Genomic DNA, 15317 nt, shown 5'->3' with positions numbered 1-15317 from the left:
GTGTGTGTGTGTGTGTGTGTCGTCGAGGAGCCAACAGGAGGGCGGGGTGACCCCTGAGAGGTACCAGGGAGAACGAGGGAATACAAAACACCGGACACCGTGTGAAGGGAGGATAACCGTGTTGGCTGTGGCCTGGATGATGGCGGCACAACTGTTGGGAAGGTGATGGGACCAGTGAAATGGAGACATGCTCACATGCACAAATCAAGGACTTCACGGATTCCTGGAATACTAATCGACTAGGTGGATGAACCTATTTGTACATCTCTCTCTCAAGGTCTTTCATTCTCTCCCTCTCTCTGTGTCTCTTGCTCGCTCGCTTTCTCTTTCTCACTCTCCCCCGCCCCCCTCTCTCATTCTCTTATTCAGTCCATCTCTTCTTTTTTCGTCTCTGACGCTCTCTCTTTCAGTCCCTACCGCTCTCAGCACAGTCTGTTTGTCCTGGGCGCCCCCATCCGCCCCCTGCCCCCAGACAAGCTGGCAGAACGCTTTATTCATGCTCCGGGGCTCAGGCATCTGAGAGGAACCAGGGCCCGTGGGGTGCTCGCCCGCTGTGGACGGCTGCCGTTGGGGACACCGTGGGTGGCCTCAGGGGCGCTTCTCTGGGGCTGCTCTTGGTTGGCCTCCTCACAGGCATCGACCCAGGCGTTGTACACGTCCACGGGGTCGGAGAGGTGGGTGATGGGCGCCTGGAAAGCCTCGAAGCAGACGCCGCAGGAGATGACCGCTTTGCCGCGGGCACGGTCCATCTTTGCTTCACAAGCCTTGGGGTGGTTGCAGAAGGGGCAGGTGAACTCCGTGTCCAGGGTGCCGGTCCTCTTCTTCTTGGGAGGCGGCTTCTGTTTAGGCTTGCCGCGCCCCATGATGGACCCCAGCGAGGCGCGCAGTGGTGGAGGCGGAGGTGGGTGGGTCGGTGAGCGAGCCCCGTGGGCCCGGCAGGTCAGTCGGGTGGCACTTGAAGGCGTCCCCTGCTTGCTGGCTAGCTGGCTGGCTGGCTGGTTGGCTGCAGCTGCGGGTGCCGACCAGACCAACAGGGGCGGGAGGAGGGCTGGAGGAAGGAAGCGAGGCCAAGCGGAGCAGGGACGCCACTGGCTGTGGAGGCAGCGTCGTCGTGGATCCTGGTCGTCGTCCTCCTGGCAGGTCGCAGATGGCTCCTGGGATCAGCAGGCGGCCTTCTGGGGAAGCGGAGGCGGAGGCGGAGTCGGAGGCGGAGCAGGAGCCGGAAACCAGATCCAGGAGTGGCTGGAGAAGGGAGCTGGAGTCCAAGGGCCTAGGGCCCGCCAGCGGTCAATTTATACAAACCTGCCTGAGGAGGCCACGCCCTCGAGGTGGGGCTGGGGGGGAAGGGCGGGCTGGATATGCAGCCCTGCCCAGATCGCCTCAGGGCAGTGTGCATGGGAATCATTCCTCTGAGTTTCTGGAGTCCCCCTGTGGGGAGGGGCCGTGACTGGGCTGAGGAAAGACACGGACAGGGCAGAGGAGAGTTGGAGGGCGCGGGGAGACACCAGGGAGCGGAAAGCATGTGCCAAGAGCTGTCCCCTGCCTAGGCCAGCTCCAAGCTCCAAGTGCTCGCCTGCCAGGCTTCAGGCGAGGCAGGAAAAGTATATCCTACCATGGCCACCTGTGGAATCAGGTTGGACGGTGTCAAAGGAAAGGCTTCCTTTCCCAGGGGATTTGGAGGGAGGCTGTGTGTGTGTGTGTGTGTGTGTGTGTGTGTGTGTGTGTGTGTGTCGTCGAGGAGCCAACAGGAGGGCGGGGTGACCCCTGAGAGGTACCAGGGAGAACGAGGGAATACAAAACACCGGACACCGTGTGAAGGGAGGATAACCGTGTTGGCTGTGGCCTGGATGATGGCGGCACAACTGTTGGGAAGGTGATGGGACCAGTGAAATGGAGACATGCTCACATGCACAAATCAAGGACTTCACGGATTCCTGGAATACTAATCGACTAGGTGGATGAACCTATTTGTACATCTCTCTCTCAAGGTCTTTCATTCTCTCCCTCTCTCTGTGTCTCTTGCTCGCTCGCTTTCTCTTTCTCACTCTCCCCCGCCCCCCTCTCTCATTCTCTTATTCAGTCCATCTCTTCTTTTTTCGTCTCTGACGCTCTCTCTTTCAGTCCCTACCGCTCTCAGCACAGTCTGTTTGTCCTGGGCGCCCCCATCCGCCCCCTGCCCCCAGACAAGCTGGCAGAACGCTTTATTCATGCTCCGGGGCTCAGGCATCTGAGAGGAACCAGGGCCCGTGGGGTGCTCGCCCGCTGTGGACGGCTGCCGTTGGGGACACCGTGGGTGGCCTCAGGGGCGCTTCTCTGGGGCTGCTCTTGGTTGGCCTCCTCACAGGCATCGACCCAGGCGTTGTACACGTCCACGGGGTCGGAGAGGTGGGTGATGGGCGCCTGGAAAGCCTCGAAGCAGACGCCGCAGGAGATGACCGCTTTGCCGCGGGCACGGTCCATCTTTGCTTCACAAGCCTTGGGGTGGTTGCAGAAGGGGCAGGTGAACTCCGTGTCCAGGGTGCCGGTCCTCTTCTTCTTGGGAGGCGGCTTCTGTTTAGGCTTGCCGCGCCCCATGATGGACCCCAGCGAGGCGCGCAGTGGTGGAGGCGGAGGTGGGTGGGTCGGTGAGCGAGCCCCGTGGGCCCGGCAGGTCAGTCGGGTGGCACTTGAAGGCGTCCCCTGCTTGCTGGCTAGCTGGCTGGCTGGCTGGTTGGCTGCAGCTGCGGGTGCCGACCAGACCAACAGGGGCGGGAGGAGGGCTGGAGGAAGGAAGCGAGGCCAAGCGGAGCAGGGACGCCACTGGCTGTGGAGGCAGCGTCGTCGTGGATCCTGGTCGTCGTCCTCCTGGCAGGTCGCAGATGGCTCCTGGGATCAGCAGGCGGCCTTCTGGGGAAGCGGAGGCGGAGGCGGAGTCGGAGGCGGAGCAGGAGCCGGAAACCAGATCCAGGAGTGGCTGGAGAAGGGAGCTGGAGTCCAAGGGCCTAGGGCCCGCCAGCGGTCAATTTATACAAACCTGCCTGAGGAGGCCACGCCCTCGAGGTGGGGCTGGGGGGGAAGGGCGGGCTGGATATGCAGCCCTGCCCAGATCGCCTCAGGGCAGTGTGCATGGGAATCATTCCTCTGAGTTTCTGGAGTCCCCCTGTGGGGAGGGGCCGTGACTGGGCTGAGGAAAGACACGGACAGGGCAGAGGAGAGTTGGAGGGCGCGGGGAGACACCAGGGAGCGGAAAGCATGTGCCAAGAGCTGTCCCCTGCCTAGGCCAGCTCCAAGCTCCAAGTGCTCGCCTGCCAGGCTTCAGGCGAGGCAGGAAAAGTATATCCTACCATGGCCACCTGTGGAATCAGGTTGGACGGTGTCAAAGGAAAGGCTTCCTTTCCCAGGGGATTTGGAGGGAGGCTGTGTGTGTGTGTGTGTGTGTGTGTGTGTGTGTGTGTGTGTGTGTCGTCGAGGAGCCAACAGGAGGGCGGGGTGACCCCTGAGAGGTACCAGGGAGAACGAGGGAATACAAAACACCGGACACCGTGTGAAGGGAGGATAACCGTGTTGGCTGTGGCCTGGATGATGGCGGCACAACTGTTGGGAAGGTGATGGGACCAGTGAAATGGAGACATGCTCACATGCACAAATCAAGGACTTCACGGATTCCTGGAATACTAATCGACTAGGTGGATGAACCTATTTGTACATCTCTCTCTCAAGGTCTTTCATTCTCTCCCTCTCTCTGTGTCTCTTGCTCGCTCGCTTTCTCTTTCTCACTCTCCCCCGCCCCCCTCTCTCATTCTCTTATTCAGTCCATCTCTTCTTTTTTCGTCTCTGACGCTCTCTCTTTCAGTCCCTACCGCTCTCAGCACAGTCTGTTTGTCCTGGGCGCCCCCATCCGCCCCCTGCCCCCAGACAAGCTGGCAGAACGCTTTATTCATGCTCCGGGGCTCAGGCATCTGAGAGGAACCAGGGCCCGTGGGGTGCTCGCCCGCTGTGGACGGCTGCCGTTGGGGACACCGTGGGTGGCCTCAGGGGCGCTTCTCTGGGGCTGCTCTTGGTTGGCCTCCTCACAGGCATCGACCCAGGCGTTGTACACGTCCACGGGGTCGGAGAGGTGGGTGATGGGCGCCTGGAAAGCCTCGAAGCAGACGCCGCAGGAGATGACCGCTTTGCCGCGGGCACGGTCCATCTTTGCTTCACAAGCCTTGGGGTGGTTGCAGAAGGGGCAGGTGAACTCCGTGTCCAGGGTGCCGGTCCTCTTCTTCTTGGGAGGCGGCTTCTGTTTAGGCTTGCCGCGCCCCATGATGGACCCCAGCGAGGCGCGCAGTGGTGGAGGCGGAGGTGGGTGGGTCGGTGAGCGAGCCCCGTGGGCCCGGCAGGTCAGTCGGGTGGCACTTGAAGGCGTCCCCTGCTTGCTGGCTAGCTGGCTGGCTGGCTGGTTGGCTGCAGCTGCGGGTGCCGACCAGACCAACAGGGGCGGGAGGAGGGCTGGAGGAAGGAAGCGAGGCCAAGCGGAGCAGGGACGCCACTGGCTGTGGAGGCAGCGTCGTCGTGGATCCTGGTCGTCGTCCTCCTGGCAGGTCGCAGATGGCTCCTGGGATCAGCAGGCGGCCTTCTGGGGAAGCGGAGGCGGAGGCGGAGTCGGAGGCGGAGCAGGAGCCGGAAACCAGATCCAGGAGTGGCTGGAGAAGGGAGCTGGAGTCCAAGGGCCTAGGGCCCGCCAGCGGTCAATTTATACAAACCTGCCTGAGGAGGCCACGCCCTCGAGGTGGGGCTGGGGGGGAAGGGCGGGCTGGATATGCAGCCCTGCCCAGATCGCCTCAGGGCAGTGTGCATGGGAATCATTCCTCTGAGTTTCTGGAGTCCCCCTGTGGGGAGGGGCCGTGACTGGGCTGAGGAAAGACACGGACAGGGCAGAGGAGAGTTGGAGGGCGCGGGGAGACACCAGGGAGCGGAAAGCATGTGCCAAGAGCTGTCCCCTGCCTAGGCCAGCTCCAAGCTCCAAGTGCTCGCCTGCCAGGCTTCAGGCGAGGCAGGAAAAGTATATCCTACCATGGCCACCTGTGGAATCAGGTTGGACGGTGTCAAAGGAAAGGCTTCCTTTCCCAGGGGATTTGGAGGGAGGCTGTGTGTGTGTGTGTGTGTGTGTGTGTGTGTGTGTGTGTGTGTGTCGTCGAGGAGCCAACAGGAGGGCGGGGTGACCCCTGAGAGGTACCAGGGAGAACGAGGGAATACAAAACACCGGACACCGTGTGAAGGGAGGATAACCGTGTTGGCTGTGGCCTGGATGATGGCGGCACAACTGTTGGGAAGGTGATGGGACCAGTGAAATGGAGACATGCTCACATGCACAAATCAAGGACTTCACGGATTCCTGGAATACTAATCGACTAGGTGGATGAACCTATTTGTACATCTCTCTCTCAAGGTCTTTCATTCTCTCCCTCTCTCTGTGTCTCTTGCTCGCTCGCTTTCTCTTTCTCACTCTCCCCCGCCCCCCTCTCTCATTCTCTTATTCAGTCCATCTCTTCTTTTTTCGTCTCTGACGCTCTCTCTTTCAGTCCCTACCGCTCTCAGCACAGTCTGTTTGTCCTGGGCGCCCCCATCCGCCCCCTGCCCCCAGACAAGCTGGCAGAACGCTTTATTCATGCTCCGGGGCTCAGGCATCTGAGAGGAACCAGGGCCCGTGGGGTGCTCGCCCGCTGTGGACGGCTGCCGTTGGGGACACCGTGGGTGGCCTCAGGGGCGCTTCTCTGGGGCTGCTCTTGGTTGGCCTCCTCACAGGCATCGACCCAGGCGTTGTACACGTCCACGGGGTCGGAGAGGTGGGTGATGGGCGCCTGGAAAGCCTCGAAGCAGACGCCGCAGGAGATGACCGCTTTGCCGCGGGCACGGTCCATCTTTGCTTCACAAGCCTTGGGGTGGTTGCAGAAGGGGCAGGTGAACTCCGTGTCCAGGGTGCCGGTCCTCTTCTTCTTGGGAGGCGGCTTCTGTTTAGGCTTGCCGCGCCCCATGATGGACCCCAGCGAGGCGCGCAGTGGTGGAGGCGGAGGTGGGTGGGTCGGTGAGCGAGCCCCGTGGGCCCGGCAGGTCAGTCGGGTGGCACTTGAAGGCGTCCCCTGCTTGCTGGCTAGCTGGCTGGCTGGCTGGTTGGCTGCAGCTGCGGGTGCCGACCAGACCAACAGGGGCGGGAGGAGGGCTGGAGGAAGGAAGCGAGGCCAAGCGGAGCAGGGACGCCACTGGCTGTGGAGGCAGCGTCGTCGTGGATCCTGGTCGTCGTCCTCCTGGCAGGTCGCAGATGGCTCCTGGGATCAGCAGGCGGCCTTCTGGGGAAGCGGAGGCGGAGGCGGAGTCGGAGGCGGAGCAGGAGCCGGAAACCAGATCCAGGAGTGGCTGGAGAAGGGAGCTGGAGTCCAAGGGCCTAGGGCCCGCCAGCGGTCAATTTATACAAACCTGCCTGAGGAGGCCACGCCCTCGAGGTGGGGCTGGGGGGGGAGGGCGGGCTGGATATGCAGCCCTGCCCAGATCGCCTCAGGGCAGTGTGCATGGGAATCATTCCTCTGAGTTTCTGGAGTCCCCCTGTGGGGAGGGGCCGTGACTGGGCTGAGGAAAGACACGGACAGGGCAGAGGAGAGTTGGAGGGCGCGGGGAGACACCAGGGAGCGGAAAGCATGTGCCAAGAGCTGTCCCCTGCCTAGGCCAGCTCCAAGCTCCAAGTGCTCGCCTGCCAGGCTTCAGGCGAGGCAGGAAAAGTATATCCTACCATGGCCACCTGTGGAATCAGGTTGGACGGTGTCAAAGGAAAGGCTTCCTTTCCCAGGGGATTTGGAGGGAGGCTGTGTGTGTGTGTGTGTGTGTGTGTGTGTGTGTGTGTGTGTCGTCGAGGAGCCAACAGGAGGGCGGGGTGACCCCTGAGAGGTACCAGGGAGAACGAGGGAATACAAAACACCGGACACCGTGTGAAGGGAGGATAACCGTGTTGGCTGTGGCCTGGATGATGGCGGCACAACTGTTGGGAAGGTGATGGGACCAGTGAAATGGAGACATGCTCACATGCACAAATCAAGGACTTCACGGATTCCTGGAATACTAATCGACTAGGTGGATGAACCTATTTGTACATCTCTCTCTCAAGGTCTTTCATTCTCTCCCTCTCTCTGTGTCTCTTGCTCGCTCGCTTTCTCTTTCTCACTCTCCCCCGCCCCCCTCTCTCATTCTCTTATTCAGTCCATCTCTTCTTTTTTCGTCTCTGACGCTCTCTCTTTCAGTCCCTACCGCTCTCAGCACAGTCTGTTTGTCCTGGGCGCCCCCATCCGCCCCCTGCCCCCAGACAAGCTGGCAGAACGCTTTATTCATGCTCCGGGGCTCAGGCATCTGAGAGGAACCAGGGCCCGTGGGGTGCTCGCCCGCTGTGGACGGCTGCCGTTGGGGACACCGTGGGTGGCCTCAGGGGCGCTTCTCTGGGGCTGCTCTTGGTTGGCCTCCTCACAGGCATCGACCCAGGCGTTGTACACGTCCACGGGGTCGGAGAGGTGGGTGATGGGCGCCTGGAAAGCCTCGAAGCAGACGCCGCAGGAGATGACCGCTTTGCCGCGGGCACGGTCCATCTTTGCTTCACAAGCCTTGGGGTGGTTGCAGAAGGGGCAGGTGAACTCCGTGTCCAGGGTGCCGGTCCTCTTCTTCTTGGGAGGCGGCTTCTGTTTAGGCTTGCCGCGCCCCATGATGGACCCCAGCGAGGCGCGCAGTGGTGGAGGCGGAGGTGGGTGGGTCGGTGAGCGAGCCCCGTGGGCCCGGCAGGTCAGTCGGGTGGCACTTGAAGGCGTCCCCTGCTTGCTGGCTAGCTGGCTGGTTGGCTGCAGCTGCGGGTGCCGACCAGACCAACAGGGGCGGGAGGAGGGCTGGAGGAAGGAAGCGAGGCCAAGCGGAGCAGGGACGCCACTGGCTGTGGAGGCAGCGTCGTCGTGGATCCTGGTCGTCGTCCTCCTGGCAGGTCGCAGATGGCTCCTGGGATCAGCAGGCGGCCTTCTGGGGAAGCGGAGGCGGAGGCGGAGTCGGAGGCGGAGCAGGAGCCGGAAACCAGATCCAGGAGTGGCTGGAGAAGGGAGCTGGAGTCCAAGGGCCTAGGGCCCGCCAGCGGTCAATTTATACAAACCTGCCTGAGGAGGCCACGCCCTCGAGGTGGGGCTGGGGGGGGAGGGCGGGCTGGATATGCAGCCCTGCCCAGATCGCCTCAGGGCAGTGTGCATGGGAATCATTCCTCTGAGTTTCTGGAGTCCCCCTGTGGGGAGGGGCCGTGACTGGGCTGAGGAAAGACACGGACAGGGCAGAGGAGAGTTGGAGGGCGCGGGGAGACACCAGGGAGCGGAAAGCATGTGCCAAGAGCTGTCCCCTGCCTAGGCCAGCTCCAAGCTCCAAGTGCTCGCCTGCCAGGCTTCAGGCGAGGCAGGAAAAGTATATCCTACCATGGCCACCTGTGGAATCAGGTTGGACGGTGTCAAAGGAAAGGCTTCCTTTCCCAGGGGATTTGGAGGGAGGCTGTGTGTGTGTGTGTGTGTGTGTGTGTGTGTGTGTGTCGTCGAGGAGCCAACAGGAGGGCGGGGTGACCCCTGAGAGGTACCAGGGAGAACGAGGGAATACAAAACACCGGACACCGTGTGAAGGGAGGATAACCGTGTTGGCTGTGGCCTGGATGATGGCGGCACAACTGTTGGGAAGGTGATGGGACCAGTGAAATGGAGACATGCTCACATGCACAAATCAAGGACTTCACGGATTCCTGGAATACTAATCGACTAGGTGGATGAACCTATTTGTACATCTCTCTCTCAAGGTCTTTCATTCTCTCCCTCTCTCTGTGTCTCTTGCTCGCTCGCTTTCTCTTTCTCACTCTCCCCCGCCCCCCTCTCTCATTCTCTTATTCAGTCCATCTCTTCTTTTTTCGTCTCTGACGCTCTCTCTTTCAGTCCCTACCGCTCTCAGCACAGTCTGTTTGTCCTGGGCGCCCCCATCCGCCCCCTGCCCCCAGACAAGCTGGCAGAACGCTTTATTCATGCTCCGGGGCTCAGGCATCTGAGAGGAACCAGGGCCCGTGGGGTGCTCGCCCGCTGTGGACGGCTGCCGTTGGGGACACCGTGGGTGGCCTCAGGGGCGCTTCTCTGGGGCTGCTCTTGGTTGGCCTCCTCACAGGCATCGACCCAGGCGTTGTACACGTCCACGGGGTCGGAGAGGTGGGTGATGGGCGCCTGGAAAGCCTCGAAGCAGACGCCGCAGGAGATGACCGCTTTGCCGCGGGCACGGTCCATCTTTGCTTCACAAGCCTTGGGGTGGTTGCAGAAGGGGCAGGTGAACTCCGTGTCCAGGGTGCCGGTCCTCTTCTTCTTGGGAGGCGGCTTCTGTTTAGGCTTGCCGCGCCCCATGATGGACCCCAGCGAGGCGCGCAGTGGTGGAGGCGGAGGTGGGTGGGTCGGTGAGCGAGCCCCGTGGGCCCGGCAGGTCAGTCGGGTGGCACTTGAAGGCGTCCCCTGCTTGCTGGCTAGCTGGCTGGCTGGCTGGTTGGCTGCAGCTGCGGGTGCCGACCAGACCAACAGGGGCGGGAGGAGGGCTGGAGGAAGGAAGCGAGGCCAAGCGGAGCAGGGACGCCACTGGCTGTGGAGGCAGCGTCGTCGTGGATCCTGGTCGTCGTCCTCCTGGCAGGTCGCAGATGGCTCCTGGGATCAGCAGGCGGCCTTCTGGGGAAGCGGAGGCGGAGGCGGAGTCGGAGGCGGAGCAGGAGCCGGAAACCAGATCCAGGAGTGGCTGGAGAAGGGAGCTGGAGTCCAAGGGCCTAGGGCCCGCCAGCGGTCAATTTATACAAACCTGCCTGAGGAGGCCACGCCCTCGAGGTGGGGCTGGGGGGGAAGGGCGGGCTGGATATGCAGCCCTGCCCAGATCGCCTCAGGGCAGTGTGCATGGGAATCATTCCTCTGAGTTTCTGGAGTCCCCCTGTGGGGAGGGGCCGTGACTGGGCTGAGGAAAGACACGGACAGGGCAGAGGAGAGTTGGAGGGCGCGGGGAGACACCAGGGAGCGGAAAGCATGTGCCAAGAGCTGTCCCCTGCCTAGGCCAGCTCCAAGCTCCAAGTGCTCGCCTGCCAGGCTTCAGGCGAGGCAGGAAAAGTATATCCTACCATGGCCACCTGTGGAATCAGGTTGGACGGTGTCAAAGGAAAGGCTTCCTTTCCCAGGGGATTTGGAGGGAGGCTGTGTGTGTGTGTGTGTGTGTGTGTGTGTGTGTGTGTGTGTCGTCGAGGAGCCAACAGGAGGGCGGGGTGACCCCTGAGAGGTACCAGGGAGAACGAGGGAATACAAAACACCGGACACCGTGTGAAGGGAGGATAACCGTGTTGGCTGTGGCCTGGATGATGGCGGCACAACTGTTGGGAAGGTGATGGGACCAGTGAAATGGAGACATGCTCACATGCACAAATCAAGGACTTCACGGATTCCTGGAATACTAATCGACTAGGTGGATGAACCTATTTGTACATCTCTCTCTCAAGGTCTTTCATTCTCTCCCTCTCTCTGTGTCTCTTGCTCGCTCGCTTTCTCTTTCTCACTCTCCCCCGCCCCCCTCTCTCATTCTCTTATTCAGTCCATCTCTTCTTTTTTCGTCTCTGACGCTCTCTCTTTCAGTCCCTACCGCTCTCAGCACAGTCTGTTTGTCCTGGGCGCCCCCATCCGCCCCCTGCCCCCAGACAAGCTGGCAGAACGCTTTATTCATGCTCCGGGGCTCAGGCATCTGAGAGGAACCAGGGCCCGTGGGGTGCTCGCCCGCTGTGGACGGCTGCCGTTGGGGACACCGTGGGTGGCCTCAGGGGCGCTTCTCTGGGGCTGCTCTTGGTTGGCCTCCTCACAGGCATCGACCCAGGCGTTGTACACGTCCACGGGGTCGGAGAGGTGGGTGATGGGCGCCTGGAAAGCCTCGAAGCAGACGCCGCAGGAGATGACCGCTTTGCCGCGGGCACGGTCCATCTTTGCTTCACAAGCCTTGGGGTGGTTGCAGAAGGGGCAGGTGAACTCCGTGTCCAGGGTGCCGGTCCTCTTCTTCTTGGGAGGCGGCTTCTGTTTAGGCTTGCCGCGCCCCATGATGGACCCCAGCGAGGCGCGCAGTGGTGGAGGCGGAGGTGGGTGGGTCGGTGAGCGAGCCCCGTGGGCCCGGCAGGTCAGTCGGGTGGCACTTGAAGGCGTCCCCTGCTTGCTGGCTAGCTGGCTGGCTGGCTGGTTGGCTGCAGCTGCGGGTGCCGACCAGACCAACAGGGGCGGGAGGAGGGCTGGAGGAAGGAAGCGAGGCCAAGCGGAGCAGGGACGCCACTGGCTGTGGAGGCAGCGTCGTCGTGGATCCTGGTCGTCGTCCTCCTGGCAGGTCGCAGATGGCTCCTGGGATCAGCAGGCGGCCTTCTGGGGAAGCGGAGGCGGAGGCGGAGTCGGAGGCGGAGCAGGAGCCGGAAACCAGATCCAGGAGTGGCTGGAGAAGGGAGCTGGAGTCCAAGGGCCTAGGGCCCGCCAGCGGTCAATTTATACAAACCTGCCTGAGGAGGCCACGCCCTCGAGGTGGGGCTGGGGGGGAAGGGCGGGCTGGATATGCAGCCCTGCCCAGATCGCCTCAGGGCAGTGTGCATGGGAATCATTCCTCTGAGTTTCTGGAGTCCCCCTGTGGGGAGGGGCCGTGACTGGGCTGAGGAAAGACACGGACAGGGCAGAGGAGAGTTGGAGGGCGCGGGGAGACACCAGGGAGCGGAAAGCATGTGCCAAGAGCTGTCCCCTGCCTAGGCCAGCTCCAAGCTCCAAGTGCTCGCCTGCCAGGCTTCAGGCGAGGCAGGAAAAGTATATCCTACCATGGCCACCTGTGGAATCAGGTTGGACGGTGTCAAAGGAAAGGCTTCCTTTCCCAGGGGATTTGGAGGGAGGCTGTGTGTGTGTGTGTGTGTGTGTGTGTGTGTGTGTGTGTGTGTCGTCGAGGAGCCAACAGGAGGGCGGGGTGACCCCTGAGAGGTACCAGGGAGAACGAGGGAATACAAAACACCGGACACCGTGTGAAGGGAGGATAACCGTGTTGGCTGTGGCCTGGATGATGGCGGCACAACTGTTGGGAAGGTGATGGGACCAGTGAAATGGAGACATGCTCACATGCACAAATCAAGGACTTCACGGATTCCTGGAATACTAATCGACTAGGTGGATGAACCTATTTGTACATCTCTCTCTCAAGGTCTTTCATTCTCTCCCTCTCTCTGTGTCTCTTGCTCGCTCGCTTTCTCTTTCTCACTCTCCCCCGCCCCCCTCTCTCATTCTCTTATTCAGTCCATCTCTTCTTTTTTCGTCTCTGACGCTCTCTCTTTCAGTCCCTACCGCTCTCAGCACAGTCTGTTTGTCCTGGGCGCCCCCATCCGCCCCCTGCCCCCAGACAAGCTGGCAGAACGCTTTATTCATGCTCCGGGGCTCAGGCATCTGAGAGGAACCAGGGCCCGTGGGGTGCTCGCCCGCTGTGGACGGCTGCCGTTGGGGACACCGTGGGTGGCCTCAGGGGCGCTTCTCTGGGGCTGCTCTTGGTTGGCCTCCTCACAGGCATCGACCCAGGCGTTGTACACGTCCACGGGGTCGGAGAGGTGGGTGATGGGCGCCTGGAAAGCCTCGAAGCAGACGCCGCAGGAGATGACCGCTTTGCCGCGGGCACGGTCCATCTTTGCTTCACAAGCCTTGGGGTGGTTGCAGAAGGGGCAGGTGAACTCCGTGTCCAGGGTGCCGGTCCTCTTCTTCTTGGGAGGCGGCTTCTGTTTAGGCTTGCCGCGCCCCATGATGGACCCCAGCGAGGCGCGCAGTGGTGGAGGCGGAGGTGGGTGGGTCGGTGAGCGAGCCCCGTGGGCCCGGCAGGTCAGTCGGGTGGCACTTGAAGGCGTCCCCTGCTTGCTGGCTAGCTGGCTGGCTGGCTGGTTGGCTGCAGCTGCGGGTGCCGACCAGACCAACAGGGGCGGGAGGAGGGCTGGAGGAAGGAAGCGAGGCCAAGCGGAGCAGGGACGCCACTGGCTGTGGAGGCAGCGTCGTCGTGGATCCTGGTCGTCGTCCTCCTGGCAGGTCGCAGATGGCTCCTGGGATCAGCAGGCGGCCTTCTGGGGAAGCGGAGGCGGAGGCGGAGTCGGAGGCGGAGCAGGAGCCGGAAACCAGATCCAGGAGTGGCTGGAGAAGGGAGCTGGAGTCCAAGGGCCTAGGGCCCGCCAGCGGTCAATTTATACAAACCTGCCTGAGGAGGCCACGCCCTCGAGGTGGGGCTGGGGGGGAAGGGCGGGCTGGATATGCAGCCCTGCCCAGATCGCCTCAGGGCAGTGTGCATGGGAATCATTCCTCTGAGTTTCTGGAGTCCCCCTGTGGGGAGGGGCCGTGACTGGGCTGAGGAAAGACACGGACAGGGCAGAGGAGAGTTGGAGGGCGCGGGGAGACACCAGGGAGCGGAAAGCATGTGCCAAGAGCTGTCCCCTGCCTAGGCCAGCTCCAAGCTCCAAGTGCTCGCCTGCCAGGCTTCAGGCGAGGCAGGAAAAGTATATCCTACCATGGCCACCTGTGGAATCAGGTTGGACGGTGTCAAAGGAAAGGCTTCCTTTCCCAGGGGATTTGGAGGGAGGCTGTGTGTGTGTGTGTGTGTGTGTGTGTGTGTGTGTGTGTGTGTGTCGTCGAGGAGCCAACAGGAGGGCGGGGTGACCCCTGAGAGGTACCAGGGAGAACGAGGGAATACAAAACACCGGACACCGTGTGAAGGGAGGATAACCGTGTTGGCTGTGGCCTGGATGATGGCGGCACAACTGTTGGGAAGGTGATGGGACCAGTGAAATGGAGACATGCTCACATGCACAAATCAAGGACTTCACGGATTCCTGGAATACTAATCGACTAGGTGGATGAACCTATTTGTACATCTCTCTCTCAAGGTCTTTCATTCTCTCCCTCTCTCTGTGTCTCTTGCTCGCTCGCTTTCTCTTTCTCACTCTCCCCCGCCCCCCTCTCTCATTCTCTTATTCAGTCCATCTCTTCTTTTTTCGTCTCTGACGCTCTCTCTTTCAGTCCCTACCGCTCTCAGCACAGTCTGTTTGTCCTGGGCGCCCCCATCCGCCCCCTGCCCCCAGACAAGCTGGCAGAACGCTTTATTCATGCTCCGGGGCTCAGGCATCTGAGAGGAACCAGGGCCCGTGGGGTGCTCGCCCGCTGTGGACGGCTGCCGTTGGGGACACCGTGGGTGGCCTCAGGGGCGCTTCTCTGGGGCTGCTCTTGGTTGGCCTCCTCACAGGCATCGACCCAGGCGTTGTACACGTCCACGGGGTCGGAGAGGTGGGTGATGGGCGCCTGGAAAGCCTCGAAGCAGACGCCGCAGGAGATGACCGCTTTGCCGCGGGCACGGTCCATCTTTGCTTCACAAGCCTTGGGGTGGTTGCAGAAGGGGCAGGTGAACTCCGTGTCCAGGGTGCCGGTCCTCTTCTTCTTGGGAGGCGGCTTCTGTTTAGGCTTGCCGCGCCCCATGATGGACCCCAGCGAGGCGCGCAGTGGTGGAGGCGGAGGTGGGTGGGTCGGTGAGCGAGCCCCGTGGGCCCGGCAGGTCAGTCGGGTGGCACTTGAAGGCGTCCCCTGCTTGCTGGCTAGCTGGCTGGCTGGCTGGTTGGCTGCAGCTGCGGGTGCCGACCAGACCAACAGGGGCGGGAGGAGGGCTGGAGGAAGGAAGCGAGGCCAAGCGGAGCAGGGACGCCACTGGCTGTGGAGGCAGCGTCGTCGTGGATCCTGGTCGTCGTCCTCCTGGCAGGTCGCAGATGGCTCCTGGGATCAGCAGGCGGCCTTCTGGGGAAGCGGAGGCGGAGGCGGAGTCGGAGGCGGAGCAGGAGCCGGAAACCAGATCCAGGAGTGGCTGGAGAAGGGAGCTGGAGTCCAAGGGCCTAGGGCCCGCCAGCGGTCAATTTATACAAACCTGCCTGAGGAGGCCACGCCCTCGAGGTGGGGCTGGGGGGGAAGGGCGGGCTGGATATGCAGCCCTGCCCAGATCGCCTCAGGGCAGTGTGCATGGGAATCATTCCTCTGAGTTTCTGGAGTCCCCCTGTGGGGAGGGGCCGTGACTGGGCTGAGGAAAGACACGGACAGGGCAGAGGAGAGTTGGAGGGCGCGGGGAGACACCAGGGAGCGGAAAGCATGTGCCAAGAGCTGTCCCCTGCCTAGGCCAGCTCCAAGCTCCAAGTGCTCGCCTGCCAGGCTTCAGGCGAGGCAGGAAAAGTATATCCTACCATGGCCACCTGTGGAATCAGGTTGGACGGTGTCAAAGGAAAG

The 15317-nt window shown here is 62.0% G+C and overlaps 9 protein-coding genes across 9 annotated transcripts; all 9 read right to left on the bottom strand.

The window, feature by feature from the left end:
• Positions 1–494: 494 nt before the first annotated feature.
• Positions 495–863, bottom strand: LOC142423986 (transcription elongation factor 1 homolog). The gene has a single exon (XM_075529120.1). It carries the CDS (start codon positions 861–863, stop codon positions 495–497), a length of 369 nt encoding a protein of 122 aa, XP_075385235.1.
• Positions 864–2205: 1342 nt separating this feature from the next.
• Positions 2206–2574, bottom strand: LOC142423985 (transcription elongation factor 1 homolog). Its single transcript, XM_075529119.1, has one exon. The coding sequence runs from the start codon at positions 2572–2574 to the stop codon at positions 2206–2208; it is 369 nt and encodes a 122-aa protein (XP_075385234.1).
• A 1342-nt stretch (positions 2575–3916) lies between these two features.
• LOC142423984 (transcription elongation factor 1 homolog) lies at positions 3917–4285 on the bottom strand. The gene has a single exon (XM_075529117.1). It carries the CDS (start codon positions 4283–4285, stop codon positions 3917–3919), a length of 369 nt encoding a protein of 122 aa, XP_075385232.1.
• A 1342-nt stretch (positions 4286–5627) lies between these two features.
• On the bottom strand, positions 5628–5996 carry LOC142423983 (transcription elongation factor 1 homolog). Its single transcript, XM_075529116.1, has one exon. It carries the CDS (start codon positions 5994–5996, stop codon positions 5628–5630), a length of 369 nt encoding a protein of 122 aa, XP_075385231.1.
• Positions 5997–7334: 1338 nt separating this feature from the next.
• On the bottom strand, positions 7335–7703 carry LOC142423982 (transcription elongation factor 1 homolog). The gene has a single exon (XM_075529115.1). It carries the CDS (start codon positions 7701–7703, stop codon positions 7335–7337), a length of 369 nt encoding a protein of 122 aa, XP_075385230.1.
• A 1326-nt stretch (positions 7704–9029) lies between these two features.
• Positions 9030–9398, bottom strand: LOC142423980 (transcription elongation factor 1 homolog). The gene has a single exon (XM_075529114.1). It carries the CDS (start codon positions 9396–9398, stop codon positions 9030–9032), a length of 369 nt encoding a protein of 122 aa, XP_075385229.1.
• A 1338-nt stretch (positions 9399–10736) lies between these two features.
• Positions 10737–11105, bottom strand: LOC142423979 (transcription elongation factor 1 homolog). Its single transcript, XM_075529113.1, has one exon. It carries the CDS (start codon positions 11103–11105, stop codon positions 10737–10739), a length of 369 nt encoding a protein of 122 aa, XP_075385228.1.
• A 1340-nt stretch (positions 11106–12445) lies between these two features.
• On the bottom strand, positions 12446–12814 carry LOC142423978 (transcription elongation factor 1 homolog). Its single transcript, XM_075529112.1, has one exon. The coding sequence runs from the start codon at positions 12812–12814 to the stop codon at positions 12446–12448; it is 369 nt and encodes a 122-aa protein (XP_075385227.1).
• Positions 12815–14156: 1342 nt separating this feature from the next.
• On the bottom strand, positions 14157–14525 carry LOC142423977 (transcription elongation factor 1 homolog). The gene has a single exon (XM_075529111.1). It carries the CDS (start codon positions 14523–14525, stop codon positions 14157–14159), a length of 369 nt encoding a protein of 122 aa, XP_075385226.1.
• Between the last annotated feature and the right edge of the window lie 792 nt (positions 14526–15317).

Source organism: Tenrec ecaudatus, chromosome 13 (genome assembly GCF_050624435.1).
Source record: "Tenrec ecaudatus isolate mTenEca1 chromosome 13, mTenEca1.hap1, whole genome shotgun sequence".
Classification (NCBI taxonomy): Eukaryota; Metazoa; Chordata; class Mammalia; order Afrosoricida; family Tenrecidae; genus Tenrec; species Tenrec ecaudatus.
This window is presented reverse-complemented; position numbering and strand designations above follow the sequence as displayed.